This window comes from Pristiophorus japonicus, chromosome 16 (genome assembly GCF_044704955.1).
Source record: "Pristiophorus japonicus isolate sPriJap1 chromosome 16, sPriJap1.hap1, whole genome shotgun sequence".
Classification (NCBI taxonomy): Eukaryota; Metazoa; Chordata; class Chondrichthyes; family Pristiophoridae; genus Pristiophorus; species Pristiophorus japonicus.
The window spans coordinates 114,305,774-114,322,730 of record NC_091992.1 but is presented as its reverse complement, the minus strand read 5'-3'; the positions used below and the strand labels follow the sequence as shown (position 1 = coordinate 114,322,730).

General features: G+C 42.5%; 1 protein-coding gene across 2 annotated transcripts in view; it reads left to right on the top strand.

Moving 5' to 3' along the window:
- tbc1d16 (TBC1 domain family, member 16) overlaps window positions 1-16,957 on the top strand; it is a 93,795-nt gene that overhangs the window by 22,963 nt on the left and 53,875 nt on the right. For both annotated transcript variants that reach the window (XM_070858216.1, XM_070858215.1), the window contains exon 2: window positions 2,980-3,188. In XM_070858216.1, coding sequence (XP_070714317.1) covers window positions 3,017-3,188 — 172 coding nt within the window. In that variant the 5' untranslated portion in view covers window positions 2,980-3,016. The remainder of the gene's footprint in view (window positions 1-2,979; window positions 3,189-16,957) is intronic.

Genomic DNA, 16,957 nt, shown 5'->3' with positions numbered 1-16,957 from the left:
AGATAGAAATTGAGTAAGTTGGTAAAGGAACATGTATGCGAGGTATATATCTGTGGGAGATGTATCAAACAATGAGAAAGTAGAAGGATGCACAAAGCGAGAAAGAGTTTGAGACAATTGGAGTGATACAAGAGTGCAATGCGTAATCTAGACTGACACGTGCAGTGCTGAAGGACTGCTGTATTGTTGCAGGTGCTATTTTTTGGATGAGACCTTAAATTGAGATCCCATCAGCTTGCTCAGGTAGATGTAAAAGATCTATGGTACTATTTGAAGACGAGCAGGAGCGTTCTCCTGGTGTCCTACCAATGTATATAGAAACATAGAAAATAGGTGCAGGAGTAGGCCATTCGGCCCTTCGAACCTGCACCGCCATTCAATGAGTTCATGGCTGAACACGCATCTTCAGTACCCCATTCCTGCTTTCTCGCCATACTCCTTGATCCCCCTAGTAGTAAGGACTGCATCCAACTCCTTTTTGAATATATTTAGTGAATTGGCCTCAACAACTTTCTGTGGTAGAGAATTCCACAGGTTCACCACTCTCTGGGTGAAGAAATTTCTCCTCATCTCGGTCCTAAATGGCTTACCCCTTATCCTTAGACTGTGACCCCTGGTTCTGGACTTCCCCAACATTGGGAACATTCTTCCTGACCTAACATCATCCAAACTGTTGAACTGGTCATCTGCTGTTTGTGCGACCTTGCAAATTAGTTGTTGCATTTGCATACATCAGAACTGTGACCACACTTCAAAATAAATTAATTAGCCGTGGAGCCTTTTGGGATGTCCTCATGATACCAGTGATGCTATATAAATGCATGTTATTTCTTAGTGGGTTTGTAGTTGCTAGGAAGGGCTCTGTTGTCATTCTTGGTTGCATGTTACAGATTTGGTTACATGCCTGCATATCTTGTGGACTTTATCTGTTAGGCCAGCAAATACTTTGTCTTAAGCCTATTGATCACTGCTCTTTAATCAGCTGATCTTACAGAAGCTCTGAATCTAAAAAGAAAAGAGCTTGCATTTATGCAGCGACTTTGATGACCTCAGGACATCCCAAAGCACTTCACACCCAATTAATTATTTTTGAAGTGTAGTCATTAATGTAGGGAAATGCAGCAGCCAATGTGTGCACAGCAAAGTCCCACAAACTGCAATGAGATAATATATTTTGGTGGTGATAGTTAAGTTTAGAAATGTTAGCCAAGACATTGGGAGAACTAACCTCCTCTTCTTTGAATAGTGCCATGCGACCGTCTGCATTCACCTGAATAAGCAAACAGGGCTTCTTTTTAACATCTCAACTGAAAAACAGCACCTAGGATGTGTCATCCTAAATGATGTGCTAAATTTCTGCACTTGAACCCACTGCCTTCTAACTCAGAGACAAGAATGTTACCACTGAGCCAAGACTAACGAGACCCTGGTGATCTGCTCAGCCTCTGTATCTTAAATATTTTAAGTGCTGCTATTTACAAATTGCCTCTCCTAATATAACAGTCTCAGCTTTTCATTTTTTTCTGTCACCTTGTCTGTTTTAGTATGCGATAAAATTGAGCTAAGTTAACTTTAGTTGATTACTGTACCTGTCTATTAGTCAGAAGCGTTCGTTCATCTCATTTTAAACATAATGGAGATGTAATGTCATTTTAAACTTTAATTTGAAATGGTAAAACTCAATTTTATGCAGTACTTTTTGTGTTTAAGTTTTGTTCGCCATGTCTTAAACCAAGGCACTTAAAACAAAACAGCCATTAGTTTAACCAGCTGCCACTTGGCTGTCTCAGCTGACAGTAGACTACTTTTAATAGTATTAAATGCTTGATTTTTCTTGAAACAAACAGCACCATTTTAATATATATTTTAAATATACATATATGTTGAGCGCAGACAGACAAAACTTGTCACATAGTCTACACTCTTCTACCACAGTACTTGATTGGCCTTCAGGGCTGCAGAATTCTAGGACCCTGTTAATGGGTACAAATCCACAGTTCAAACCTATCTATAGTTTTAGCACTGGGAAATTAGAAATATCACATTAATGGGAGATGCTTTTGAGTTTGGGGTTAATGCATATTTTTGACAGTGGTGTATTACTTTGCATCAAATCTGTTCTAGGTTTTATGAGTTCTAGAAGGACAAATACTGCATTTTTATGCATATTTTTAACTTTCAACTTTCACCGTCCTCCTTCAACGCCATTGTACGGATGTCGGGCAAGCAGTTTTATAAATCTAGACAGTGGAGGGGTCGAGAGAAGTGGTGGGGAGTTAGAGCTCGGTGTTGTCAGCGTGCATGTGGAATCTCATGTGTTTACAGATGATGTCAATGAGAGGCAGCACATAGATGAGAAATAGGAGGGGGCCAAGGATAGATTCTTGGAGGACTCCTGAGATCGCGGTGCGGGAAGAGCAGCCATTGCAGATACGACTGGATAGCTGAGCATGGCACCAGGCAAGTACAGTCCCACCCAGCTGGATGACAGGAGAGGCGTTGAAGGAGGATGGTGTGGTCAGCCGTGGTCAAGGGTTTCAGACCGGTAGAGAAGAATGAAGAGAGAGGGGAGGGCCCAGGGTTGGTTTTTTTGAGGCGAGGGGTGATGATGGTAAATTTGAAAGGGAGGAGGACAGTACCTGAGAGAAAATTGTCAACAGTATCAGTTTACATGGGGGCCAGGAAGGGAAGTTGAGTGGTCAGCAGTTTGGTGGGAATAGTGTCGAGGGCAAGCAGAGAACAAGGATTTTAAATGAGGCGAGAAGGGTGGAACACGGTGAGTTGCTCAAAGGAGGAGAAGGTGCCAAAAGAGTAAAGGGGACAGACCAAGGTATGATTTGGTGATAAGGACTACACAGCCACTGCGGCAGTTTAAGCAAGTAGTGGAAGGTATAACTAGACGGGGCAACTTCATTAAAGCCCTGAGTCAACCTATTTAAATTTGTATTTTTAAAAGATCAAATTTTTGTTTTGCTCTAGGGTGAAGAATTCAGATGATGGAAAGATATTCCTGGAGATGTCTCTGGGTCAGCTCCTACGGCGCGCATCTTCCAAAGCTTCTGACCTCCTGACCTTTAATCAGTCGAGTGGCTCCTCCAGAATTCTAGATGGTGATATTATTTACTCAAAGAATAATGTTTGTGTCCATCCTTCAGACATGCTGAGAGGTCTTGGAGAACATCACCCAGGTATGGTGCAGGCAGCTGAACTCTTCATGGTTCTGTCTTGAATAGTCTTCACTGCTTAAAGTGTTTCCAGTTGAGTTAATGTTGATTCTCATGAACAATTGGACTGTAAATTGGTTCCAAGTAGTAAAAATTGCAATTATATCCAACCTACATTTGACCATATATTGGATTGGATAGTCTGTCATTGTTCCCTTTCTCTTCGAGGCTAGTTGGCAACCATTAATTGCTAGTGATTTCACGGACAAAATCAGGACCAACACCGGAGTTGGACAGTGTGGAAGATCGGTGCCATGCTGAGTAAAATCTGGAGGTTATCACTGCACCACTTTTCAGCACCTTTTTACCAGTCAGCTCAAAAGCAGCACTGATGGAACTTAAGAACAGAGATACCCTGCCTCTTAGCCATGCAGTCTATGATGCAGACATGAAAGGGAGAAAAAGAGAAAGGAAGGCTTGCATTACGTTTTTTAAATCAACATACATTTTTTACTTACAATTTTGTTCTATGTTGCTGTCAGTATAGAATCTTAATGCTAGAATTTGTGCATCATTACAAATAATGCTTAATGATCACAACTCAAAATCACTGAATCATATGATTCTCAAAAGCAGAGTAAACCTCTTGTCATTGTTAATGGTATGAACAATTTTACTAGTTATACTCAGTGTCATAAAATACAGCTTTTTATTTTTTTCCCTCCCCCCTATTTGAATTACATGGAAAGATTTTGAGAGTTTTACGTTGGCAATTGCTGACCTCACTCACTATCTCTGAACCAATGAAGCCACATTGGAAGATTGTCAGATGGAAGATGTTTACTCCTCTTGCCCTACTTAATGAATTTCACTTGTGGTTCTGAGATTTTACGGCAAGCCGAGTGCACTTCTACATCATTCAATGCTTCAAATCAGTAACAACCTTCTTTCTCCCATTTTAATAATAAAGAATAGTTTTACAATTCCAGAAAGTTTTTAAGAAAGTCTTCATTTTTGTATCAAATGTAGAACCTTAGGACAAGCTGCTTGAAAAACTGTGTTTCATGTTTCAAATTACTATTTTGGGTTGACTTTCTGGACTCCTAAAAAAAATATTGGGCTCTTGTGGCCAAACCTTTCTGTACCCTCGATTTGTTGTGGCAAAGTTAGTCATTTAGTCATTATGGCCCCAAGTCTCCACATGATTTGCTCCTGATTTTTAGGAGCAACTGGTGGAGAACGGAGTATCTTAGAAATTGCAATTCTCCACATTTAAGTTTTCTGCAGTTCTAGTCAGGTAGAACAGTTTCACTTTTGAACAGAATTTATTTTTCAAAAGGGGGCGTGTCCGGCCACTGACGCCTGATTTGAAAGTTTCCACAGTGAAAACGTACTCCAAACTAACTTAGAATGGAGCAAGTGAAGATTTTTGTAGGCTTGAAAAAACCTTGTCTACACTTTAAAAAATCAGGCGCAGGTTACAAATTGGGTGTCGGGAACGAGGTGGGAGGGGGGGGAAGGGAAGTCATTAAATTCTACAATAAATCCTTAGTTATACTTACACAAATATTATACAAATAAATCCAACCTGAATAAAAATTTATAAGCAAAGAAAAGATTAAATAAACCATGTTCCTATCTGTGTGAAAGTGCTTCAGGCAGGCCTTTCAGGCAGCGGTTTGCCGTCTGGACCGACCGACAGCAGGGGGAGAAAGCTGGAAGAAGCCTCAGTGCTGATCATGGAAGGGCAATGTGGTTTTATTAAAAAATTTTAAAAATTGAACAGCTACAAATAATTTGAATAGTCTCAAACAAGTGCATGTGTCCCATTTATCACAGTCTATCTTTAATTACAGAATGCACTCCCTCACACACAGAAATATCAAGAAAATTAAAATGCAAGCCTTTGCAAGGGTTCAATAAACAAATTTTCACTTTTTCTGCAGCACTTTTTAAAATGGCCGAGTGCCAATGTTTCCTTCAGACTGCGCGTGCGCGAACACTCCAACGCTCACGCGCAGGGTTGCCGGCACCAAAAAAACTCATTTAAATTGTACCCGCCCCCTCCTACTTACAAAATTGGCGCGAGTGGTAGGCTCTGCCCCCTGTGCGTCGCGCCAAGCAGACATCGAGCTGCAAGGCGCGCGAGAATACCGCGTTCTTTTTCAGGCACCGTTTTCGGCGCGAAAAACGGGCGCCCAGCTCGGAGGGGCGCCTGTTTTGCCGCGTGTGGAAACTTGGGACCTATAAAACTAAGAAAATTGCTCAGTCTCCAAATCATTACCATCAAGAGTATTTGAGTTAGGATTTCAGTAACTATAAATTGGACAAAATCTGGCAGATTTATTTGTGTAAAAGGACTTGCCTTCTTATCTGCCTTGGAGGTAAGCTGTGAACTTTGCAGTATTATGAAAATGCTGTAGCAAAAAGCAGACAGTAGAAGGTACTCTTGGACTGTCACATGGATACAAGTGAGCAGATTATTAGAAAAAGAAAGCACATTTCATGATTACTAAAAATCTAGTACATGTGCTAATTTAATGGATTTTAAATTAGCTTTAGATCAACATCTGATTAAAATTCAACGCTTTCACTCCTGCTAATTAATGTGCCACCTTTTTCTGAAAACTGCATAATGTCTCATGTCTGTTTAAAGAGCTGCTTTTATGCGTTTTGCATTTTGGGGCTGGAAAATTGTATGAGAGGAAAACATGGAAGGGTTGGGGTGAGCAAGAATCCTGGTCGCAGTTTTGAGTTGCTCCAGTAATTCATTGACAGACTGTAAAATAATTTGAATGCACCTGACCTTGAAGATGCCAAATGAGTATTTCATGGCAGCACTTTGCTACCAAATTTGTCTTTATATTAACCTTGGCTAAGGGGAAATTGGAGTGCCCTCTAGTGTTGAAGCCATTGTACTTGGCCTATAGAAATAATAGATAATAAGTGAGCAAAGAGAATGTGTTCAAACCAAAACATTTCAAATAATCATCATCGATCGGAAAATGGGCAAATGGGTTAATCAATAACTGGAATAAATATAGTATATATTTTATTTGATATCTTTTTTGCTTTTCCAAATATTGGTAATAGATAGATATCAAGATGTAGAATTGCCGCCTTTCATCCTTTTCTAGATTAAATGTAATTTATTTTGTGTTTCCTAACAACAGCTGCAGCAAATGTCAATAGAGAAATTTAAAGAAAAAAATAGTTTAGCATCCCACTACTACAACAGCGTTTGTGAACTGTGTCTCATTGAAGAGCATTTTTAAGAGGGTAGTTTGCATATTCTTTTAAAAAGTGATAACAATTTAAGTTCTGTAATAGGGAATAGCATATTTAACATTTTGCCTTTTGACCGAAATACTGACTGTGATTGGCAGAGAAATAGTCATGTGTGAAAATAACACCTAATTTGAGTTAGCGGCTTTCCTCAGTAAATGGCATCAATAACAACAACAAATTGCATTTTTATAGCATCTTTAACATAGAAAAATGTCCCAAGGCACTTCACAGAAGCATAATCAGACAATAATGGACATGACTTAAAGGAGATATTAGATTGTGGAAAAATGCTAAGTCAAAGAACTGGGTTTTAAGGTGGGTCTTTAAGGAGAAGAGGCAGAGAATTCAAGAGTGTATGGCATAGATGACAAAGGGAGGAGGGAATGCATAAGAGGCCAGAGTCAGAGCATGCAGAGTTCTCTGAGGGTTGTGGCGCTGGTAGAGGTTACTGAGACAGAGAGGGGCAGGGCCATGAAGAGATTTAAACACGAGAACGAGAAATTTTAAATTGGAGACATTAGTAGATGGGGAGCCAGTGTAGGTTAGCAAGAACAGGTAGATGGGTGAGTGGGACTTGGTGCAGGATAGGAATTTGCAGCAGAATTATGATGAACTGAAGTTTACGAAGGATGGAGAATGGGTGGTTAGCCAAGAGAGCATTGAAATAAGTTTGGAGGTGAAAAAGGCATGGATGAGGTTTTCATCCGCAGATGGGCTGATGAGGGATGGAGGCAGGCAATCTTTGTGCTGGAGAGGATATGGTGTCAGATGCTCAGCCCAGGGTCAGATATGATGCCGAAGTAGTGGTCTGTTTTAACCTGAGATTGTGGTCCGAGGAGTGGGGTGGAGGCAGTGGTGACTCTACGTATTTGTGGCGGGGGCCGAAGAGGATGGCTTTGGTCTGCCCAATGTTTAATGGTGAGAAATTGCAGCTCATCCAAGACTGGATGCCAGACAAGCAGTCTGACAACACAGAGGCAGTGGAGGGGTCGAAAGAGATCTGATGTCATGTCTTCAGATGATGTCGCCAAAGGGAAGCATGTCGATGATTAGGAGGAAAGGACCAAGAATAGATCTTTGGGGACTACAAAGTTAATGGGTGCAGGGTGGGAAGATAAGCAATTGCTGGAAGTGTGCTGACTACAATGAGATGTGGTAAAAGTGGAACTAAGCGAGGGCAGTCTCATTGAGTAGGACAAAGGACGAAAGGCGTTGGAGAGAAATGGTATGGTCGATCATGTCAAAGCCTGAAGTGAGAGCAAGAAAAATGCAGTGGTATAGTATAGTATGGTCACAGTCACAGAGGATGTCATTTGTGACTTTGATTCGATCTATTTCATTGTTGTAGCAGAGACAGAAAGCTGATTGGAGAGATTCAGACATTGAGTTGCGGGAACGTTGGGCAGAGATTTGGGAGGTGACAACACATTCAGTGAGTTGGAAAGGAAAGTTGGAGATGAGGCTATAGTTTATAAGGACAGAGGGGTCATGGGTGGATTTTCTGACGAGGGAATAAGGTGGATGGTCAACAGTTTTATGGGACCGGTGTCGGAGGAGCAAAAGATGGGTCCCATGGAGAAGATGAGCTCGAAGAGGGCGTGAGGTGAGATAAGAGAAACTACAGAAATATGTGAATTCAGAACTATGGTGGGAGGTTTAACTGTGAGCAAGGGAATGAGAGAAATTCAGCAGAGGCCAAGAAGTCCATGAGTTCCTCACGCTTGTTGGAGGTGAGAGTGGAGTGGAGTGGAGTTTAAGGAGACTATTGGAAATGGAGAAAAGAAGCCAAGGGGTTATATTTGCTCTCCAGGATGATGCTGGAGTAGTGAGTGATATTTACAGAGGAGAGTGAGGCCTGATGGGTGCATGATGCAGTCTAGTCAGTTCTAATATACCAGATTGTTTACCAGATATGCCCAAGTCTGCACCCCTTGGACTTGAAGCGAAAATAGGGCCATATAGGGGGCTATGACCAGGATGGGAGAGACTAGAGGTTTTACTGGAACAAGGGCATCAAAGGTGGTGAGGGAGTGATTGAGCAGATTGGCAGCTGCACAAGTATCGTAGTGAATGGAGAGCCAAAGTGTAGGCATTTGGGATTTTGAAAGTGCAGTTTTAAGTGACTTGGGGAGGTGGGGTGAGGGGGGTGAAGAGAGAGAGTTTCTTTCTGGGGCGAGCGTGGAATGAAGTGAGTATAAGAAGTGGGTTGTGGGCAGTGAGAGATTCAAGGAAGTGGTCAAAGATGGCCTTGTTAATGATCGATACTTGGGGGTAGAGAGGTCACGTGAGATGGCAAGGTTGAGCGGGTGGCCATAAATATGTGTTTGGAGAGTTTATATGGATAATGTTGTACAGATGCAGTGTCCAGATTCGGGACCAAGGCCATTCCGGATTCCGCATTTTTCCGGACTTGGAATCGTCTTTCTGACGTCACGAATCCGGAAACACCTGAGCTCAACTTCGGGTATTTCCGGATTTCGGAACATCAGAAAGAGGGTCGCCGCCGAGGAGCTGTTCGGGCCCCGTCGAGGAGAAGGTGTTCGGGTGGAGTCCCGCCGAGGTGAAGCTGCTCAGGCGAGGCCCCGCAAAGGAGAAGGTGTTCAGGCGGGTCCCTGCCGCCGTGGAGCTGTTCGGGCGGGCCCTGCCATGGAGGAGCTGTTTGGGTAGGCCCTGCCACCAAGGAAGTGTTCGGGCCGGCAGGCCCCATCGCAGAGGAGGTGTTGGGGCGGGCCGGTGAGGAGGCCCCGAGGTAAGGGCAGTGGTGGCGGGGTAAGGCAGCAGTGGCGGCAAGGCGAGGCCCGAGGTCGGGCAGTGGCATGGCGACGAGATCGGCGGGTTCGGATTCTGGAACATTTTACGGATTCCGGACAACCCTGCCACCGATCGGTCCGAATTCCGAAACTCCGGATTTTGGACACTACACCTGTATACATTAGATGAACATTGCCATGGAATTTAGAACCTATCCTGTGCTAAGAATGTTATAAAGCTTATTGTTAATATTTATTATAGAAACATAGAAATTAGGTGCAGGAGCAGGCCATTCGGCCCTTCGAGCCTGCAACGCCATTCAATAAGATCATGGCTGATCATTCAACCTCAGTACCTCTTTCCTGCTTTCTTTCCATACCTCTTGATTCCTTTGGCTGTAAGGGCCATATCTAACTCCCTTTTGAATATATCTAACGAACTGGCCTCAACAGCTTTCTGCGGTAGAGAATTCCACAGTTAACCACTCTGAGTGAAGAAGTTTCTCCTCATCTCGGTCCTAAATGGCTTACCCCTTATTCTTAGACTGTGACCCCTGGTTCTGGAACTCCCCAGCAACGGGAACATTCTTCCTGCCTCTAACCTGTCCAATCCCGTAAGAACTTTATATGTTTCTATGAGACCTCCTCTCATTCTTCTAAACTCCAGTAGATACAAGCCCAGTTGATCCAGTCTCTCCTCATATGTCAGTCCTGCCATCCCAGGAATCAATCTGGTGAACCTTCGCTATACTGCCTCAATAGCAAGAATGTCCTTCCTCAGATTAGGAGACCAAAACTGAACACACTATTCCACGTGTGACCTCACCAAGGCTCTGTACAACTGCAGCAAGACCTCCCTGCTCCTATACTCAAATCCTCTAGCTATGAAGGCCATCATGCCATTTGCCTTCTTTACCGCCTGCTGTACCTGCATGCCAAACTTCAATGACTGATGTACCATGACACCCAGGTCTTGTTGCACCTCCACTTTTCCTAATCTGTCACATTCAGATAATAATCTGCCTTCCTGTTTTTGCCCCCAAAGTGGATAACCTCATATTTATCCACATTATATTGCATCTGCCATGCATTTGCCCACTAACCTAACCTATCCAAGTCAACCTGCATCCTCTTAGCATCCTCCTCACAATTCTCACTGCCACCCAGCTTAGTGTCATCTGCAAACTTGAAGATATTGCATTCAATTCCTTCATCTAAATCATTGATGTATATTGTAAATATAGCTGGGGTCCCAGCACTGAACCCTGTGGCACCCCACTGGTCACTGCCTGCCATTCTGAAAAGGACCCCTTTATTCCGACTCTCTGCTTCCTGTCTGCCAACCAGTTCTTGGGACCTTGTCAAAAGCCTTTTGAAAGTCCAAATACACCACATCCACTGGTTCTCCCTTGTCCACTCTACTAGTTACATCCTCAAAAAATTCTAGATTTGTCAAACATGATTTCCCTTTCATAAATCCATGCTGACTTGGACCGATCCTGTCACCACTTTCCAAATGTGCTGCTATATCATCCTTAATGATTGATTCCAACATTTTCCCCACCACTGATAAGTCAGGCTAACCCTGGGGATTTATCGGCCTTCAATCCCATCAATTTCCCTAACACAATTTCCTGACTAATAAGGATTTCCTTCAGTTCCTCCTTTTTGCTAGACCCTCGAACTCCTAGTATTTCCGGAAGGTTATTTGTGTCTTCCTTAGTGAAGACAGATCCAAAGTATTTGTTCAATTGGTCTGCCATTTCTTTGTTCCCCATTATAAATTCACTACGGAAGACAAAAATAACCTTCCGGAAATACTAGGGGATCGAGGGTCAAGCGAAAAGGAGGAACTGAAGCAAATCCTTATTAGTCAGGAAATTGTTAAGGAAATTGATGGGATTGAAGGCCGATAAATCCCCAGGGTCTGATAAGCTGCATCCCAGAGTACTTAAGGAAGTGACCCTAGAAATAGTGGATGTATTTTCCAACATTCTATTAACTCTGGATCAGTTCCTGTGGACTGGAGGGTAGCTAATGTAACACCACTTTTTTAAAAAAAGGAGGGAGAGTAAACGAGCAATTATAGACCGGTTAGCCTGATATCAGTCGTGGGGAAAATGTTGGAATCAATTATTAAAGATGAAATAGCAGTGCATTTGGAAAATGGTGACGGGATCGGTCCAAGTCAGCATGGATTTATGAAAGGGAAATCATGCTTGACACATCCTCAAAATATTCTAGAAGATTTAACAAGTAGAGTGGACAAGGGAGAACCAGTGGATGTGGTGTATTTGGACTTTCAAAAGGCTTTTGACAAGGTCCCACACGAGATTAGTATGCAAAATTAAAGCACATGGTATTGGGGGTAATGTATTGTCGTGGATAGAGAACTGGTTGGCAGACAGGAAGCAGAGAGTCGGAATAAAGGGGTCCTTTTCAGAATGGCAGGCAGTGACCAGTGGGGTGCCGCAGGGTTCAGTGCTGGGACCCCAGCTATATTTACAATATACATCAATGATTTAGATGAAGGAATTGAATGTAATATGTCCAAGTTTGCAGATGACAAAGCTGGGTGGTGGTGTGAGGTTGCAGGTTGACTTGGACAGGTTAGGTGAGTGGGCAAATGCATGGCAGATGCAGTATAATGTGGATAAATATGAGGTTATCCACTTTGGTGGCAAAAACAGGAAGACAGAATATTATCTGAATGGTGACAGATTAGGAAAAGGGTAGGTGCAACGAGACCTGGGTGTCATGGTACATCAGTCATTGAAGTTTGGCATGCAGGTACAGCAGGCAGTGAAGAAGGCAAATGGCATGTTGGCCTTCATAGCTAGAGGATTTGAGTAAAGGAGCAGGGAGGTCTTGCTGCAGTTGTACAGAGCCTTGGCGAGGCCACACCTGGAATAGTGTGTTCAGGTTTGGTCTCCTAATCTGAGGAAAAACGTTCTTGCTATTGAGGGAGTGCAGCCAAGGTTCACCAGATTGATTCCCGGGATGGCAGGACTGACATATGAGAGACTGGATCAACTGGGCTTGTATCCACTGGAGTTTAGAAGAATGAGAGGGGATCTCATAGAAACATATAAAGTTCAGATGGGATTGGACAGGTTAGAGGCAGGAAAAATGTTCCCGTTGCTGGGGAGTTCCAGAACCAGGGGTCACAGTCTAAGAATAAGGGGTAAGCCATTTAGGACCGAGATGAGGAGAAACTTCTTGACTCAGAGTGGTTAACCTGTGGAATTCTCTACTGCAGAAAGTTGTTGAGGCCAGTTCGTTAGATATATTCAAAAGGGAGTTAGATATGGCCCTTACGGCCAAAGTGATCAAGAGGTATGGAGAAAAAGCAGAAAAGGGGTACTGAGGTTGAATGATCAGCCATGATCTTATTGAATGGCAGTGCAGGCTCGAAGGGCTGAATGGCCTACTACTGCACCTAATTTCTATGTTTCTAAGAAGGAGAAGAAGAGGGAGGAGGAATGACAACAACAACAGCATCACTCTATTTCGTATGCTCAGCCACCAGTTCGTCAAGGTCAATCTACAAGGCTATCTGCAGTTTTCCCCACTGCAAGTCAGCAGACTTCCACCAGCTGTGCTGCAGCCACTGGGGTAGCACTGCGTAACATCAGTAGGATAGGCAAAGGCACACACAAGACTATGACTAAAGAATGCATTGATTTCTTGAAGTCATATTGGATGGATAGATAGTTTGCTTTGTGGTGGCTTTTATTTCAATGTGACCATGAGGACATTGTAATAGTCAGTAACAGAGAGAAGGTAAGGTGTGGGGCAAATGTTGAAAGGGGAATTGGGGTTGTGGTCACTGATACTACAGATGGATGATTCCATCTCCAATATCCCGACCAGAACGAGGCTGTCTGGATTGTATCCTTCCATCTACGCCTTCCTCCCCTGCACCTTTCTCTTCTCTCTGCAAGCTGATGCTGGAAATCTGATATAAAAGCAGAGAATACTGGAAATACTCAACAGATCCGGCAGCATCTCGACCTGAGACATGAACTCTGTTTCTCTCTCCACAGATGCTGCCTGACCTGCTGAATATTTCCAGCATTGTGTGTCTTCTCAAAGGCCTTCTTTTACCATCCAAGGCCTTGTAAGCATCCATCCGTACTCCCTCTGCACACTTTAAAATCTCAACATCTATTGGTGTTCAAAGCGAGCTTAGGAGACAGCACTAAACTCGGCACAAAGGTCGAAGTTCGCAGAGTGTGCCGATAAGTCGGTGTGCATGCTCTCCAGATTAGCATGTCAAGGGCAGCACTAAAGGCAGCACTGTGGCGCTCACCAAAATGACAGCTGCTAAGTCCCGTACCAGGTGTGGGTGTTAGAACAGCAGCCACTATTTTTTTCATGGAATTTGCCACTAACAGGTGGTGGTAAGTAGCCCAATTTTTAGGTCAAGATATTTAAGTATATACACTATCAGCAAGGAGAAAAGTGCTGACCTTTTTCTCTATTATTGCTGACTGTTAACTGACTACCACTCAGCCCAAATATTCCACCCCTCCCCCACTTAATTTCCTCACATCTTTTAAATGTTTTAATTTACAGCAACTACAACTGAATGAGAACACCATTGCGTTAAACATCTGCAGTTAATTTGAAAACAAATAATCAAGACTGAGTTAACAGCCGAATGCTTTGCCAGTGAATGTACCAGACTTTTTTTTGTTCTGGGATGTAGGCATTGCTGACAAGGCCAGAATTTATTGACCATCCCTAATTGCCCTTAAGAAGGTGGTGGTGAGCTGTTTTCTTGAACCGCTGCAGTTCGTGTGGTGAAGGTATTCCCACAGTGCTGTTAGAGAGGGAGTCCCAGGATTTTGACCCAGCGACGATGAAAGAACACTGATATATTTCCAAGTTAGGATGGCGTGTAATTTGGAGGGGAACTTGCAGGTGGTGGTGCTCTCATGCGCCTGCTGCCCTTATCTTTCTAGATGGTAGAGGTTGTGGGTTTGGGAGGTGCTGCCAAAGAAGCCTTGGTGAGTTGCTGCAGTGCATCTTGTCGATGGTACACACTGCAGCCACTGTGCGCCGGTAGTGGAGGGAGGGAATGTTAAAGGTAATGGATGGGGTGCCAATCAAGTACTTTGTCCTGGATGGTGTTGAGCTTCTGGATTCTTGATCTCTGATTATTGGTGTCTGATTATTGAACTCTCCAATAGTTGAAATTTTGGTAAAATCTGATCTGTGCAATATCTATTCATTAGACATCTGTTCAGACTAGGAAGCTAAGGCTTTGACAGGGACTCGTATTCCACTGAATGGGACAGCCAGGCCTTTTCCAATCGGGGAAATTTTACACAGGAGACCTTGCTGAAGTACTTGAAGAAACTGAGTTTTTAAACAAAGATGAACTGAAGAATTCTCATTATGTATGACAAAACATGGATAAAGCTAATGATAATTTGATTTTAAGCTATAAAATATAATCCTGCCCTCTGACAGTTTATAAAGCAGCCCTCAACTGCAATTGTTTCCTTTCCCTTTGGATTGTAACACTGTTATATTTTTAGACTCACATTTTAGGCATGTTCTCTCATAGCCTATTCTGCTTGGGTCTTGAAATTTTGCTGTTCTAAAACTAGCATATCAACATTAAGTATATAAAATTCCATTGCTACTTCAATAGAGGCATTTACTTTTAACAGATTAACACCTCTGTTAAAATAGCGGATAAAGTCATTCCATTTGAACATGTGAAATATTCATATAGTACATTTTCAAGGTTTTTGTTTCGCCATGGCATGTTTTCTCCAAACTGCATGGTGGATTATGCAAATTTATTGGAAAATCTCCCTTTATAATGAAAATTTGAAATGTTTTCAAACTCATTAACCAAAATGGACTGGGTGTTCTGTAAAATTCAGTTGAATCCTCATAAATTAATAACTACTGCAGATTGGCCAGGAATGGTCTATGTAGGCTGCTTTCAAAAAAGAACAGCTTATCAAATTTATATCCCAGTTCAGTAAGTCTCTTCTGACACAACTGAACCTAACAAATATAACTAAGGAAAACTGGATTTTACAAGTAATTGTTAGTCCTGCTTGTCAGTTATCTTCGATAAACTAACAGTATTTAACAATGTTTGAAATATTCAAATTTCCAGTCCGTCTGCCCCTGAATTAGGATTAAACATTTAACTGTACCACGGTCAGGATGTTCAGATAATAGGATTGAGTGTGATGTGATTTGATGCATTTGAATACACTTCAGTCCTATGTGATTATCTGGATTTAGCTATTGCTGTTGAGGAACACTAATTCTGTCATTTCTTGTGGCAGGCTTAAACACTTTTATCCAAATGAAATATCTTTATGGTCTCAAGTCTGGGGGAACTTTACCTTTGTATGCTAATAGTGACATAGAAACATAGAAAATAGGTGCAGGAGTAGACCATTCGGCCCTTCGAGCCTGCACCGCCATTCAATGAGTTCATGGCTGAACATGCAACTTCAGTACCCCACTCCTGCTTTCTCGCCATACCTCTTGATCCCCCTAGTAGTAAGGACTTAATCTAACTCCTTTTGAATATATTTAGCGAATTGGCCTCAACAACTAGAGAATTCCACAGGTTCACCACTCTCTGGGTGAAGAAGTTTCTCCTCATCTCGGTCCTAAATGGCTTACCCCTTATCCTTAGACTGTGACCTCTGGTTCTGGACTTCTCCCAACATTGGGAACATTCTTCCTGCATCTAACCTGTCTAAACCCATCAGAATTTTAAACATTTCTATGAGATCCCCTCTCATTCTTCTGAACTCCAGTGAATACAAGCCCAGTTGATCCAGTCTTTCTTGATATGTCAGTCCCGCCATCCCGGGAATCAGTCTGGTGAACCTTCGCTGCACTCCCTCAATAGCAAGAATGTCCTTCCTCAAGTTAGGAGACCAAAACTGAACATAATATTCCAGGCGAGGCCTTACTAAGGCCCTGTACAACTGCAGTAAGACCTCCCTGCCCCTGTACTCAAATCCCCTCGCTATGAAGGCCAACATGCCATTTGCTTTTTTAACCGCCTGCTGTACCTGCATGCCAACCTTCAATGACTGATGTACCATGATACCCAGGTCTCGTTGCACCTCCCCTTTTCTTAATCTGTCACCATTCAGATAATAGTCTGTCTCTCTGTTTTTACCACCAAAGTGGATAACCTCACATTTCTCCACATTATACTTCATCTGCCATGCATTTGCCCACTCACCTAACCTATCCAAGTCACTCTGCAGCCTCATAGCATCCTCCTCGCAGCTCACACTGCCACCCAACTTAGTGTCATCTGCAAATTTGGAGATACTACATTTAATCCCCTCGTGACAAAATTATAAATTCATTTATAAAGCGCCCATTTTTGATTTAACTCCGACAGCAGATAGACATTCTTTTTTCTCCCTGACACAGTTTTACTGAAATGTCATGATTAGAATAGAGGTAAATGAATAATCACGAAGAAACTGTTCTGAATAGTTCTGTAATATTAAGAGATGAGATTACAAGGATGCTTGTACTTAAAATATTTTTGTCTTTTCAGTTTTAGACCAACACAAGGCTCAGTAGCACAATGTTGGAGGAAGTATTTGGTCAACATGTTTAAACCTGTTTCTGCAGACTGGAATTTTATTCTGAACCAGAAATTTATGCAGCTCCTTTTTATTGGAGTTAATTAATGTTCACTTGCTTACTTTTGATTAGTATAGAGTTCCACTTAATGGGCCCAAGTTT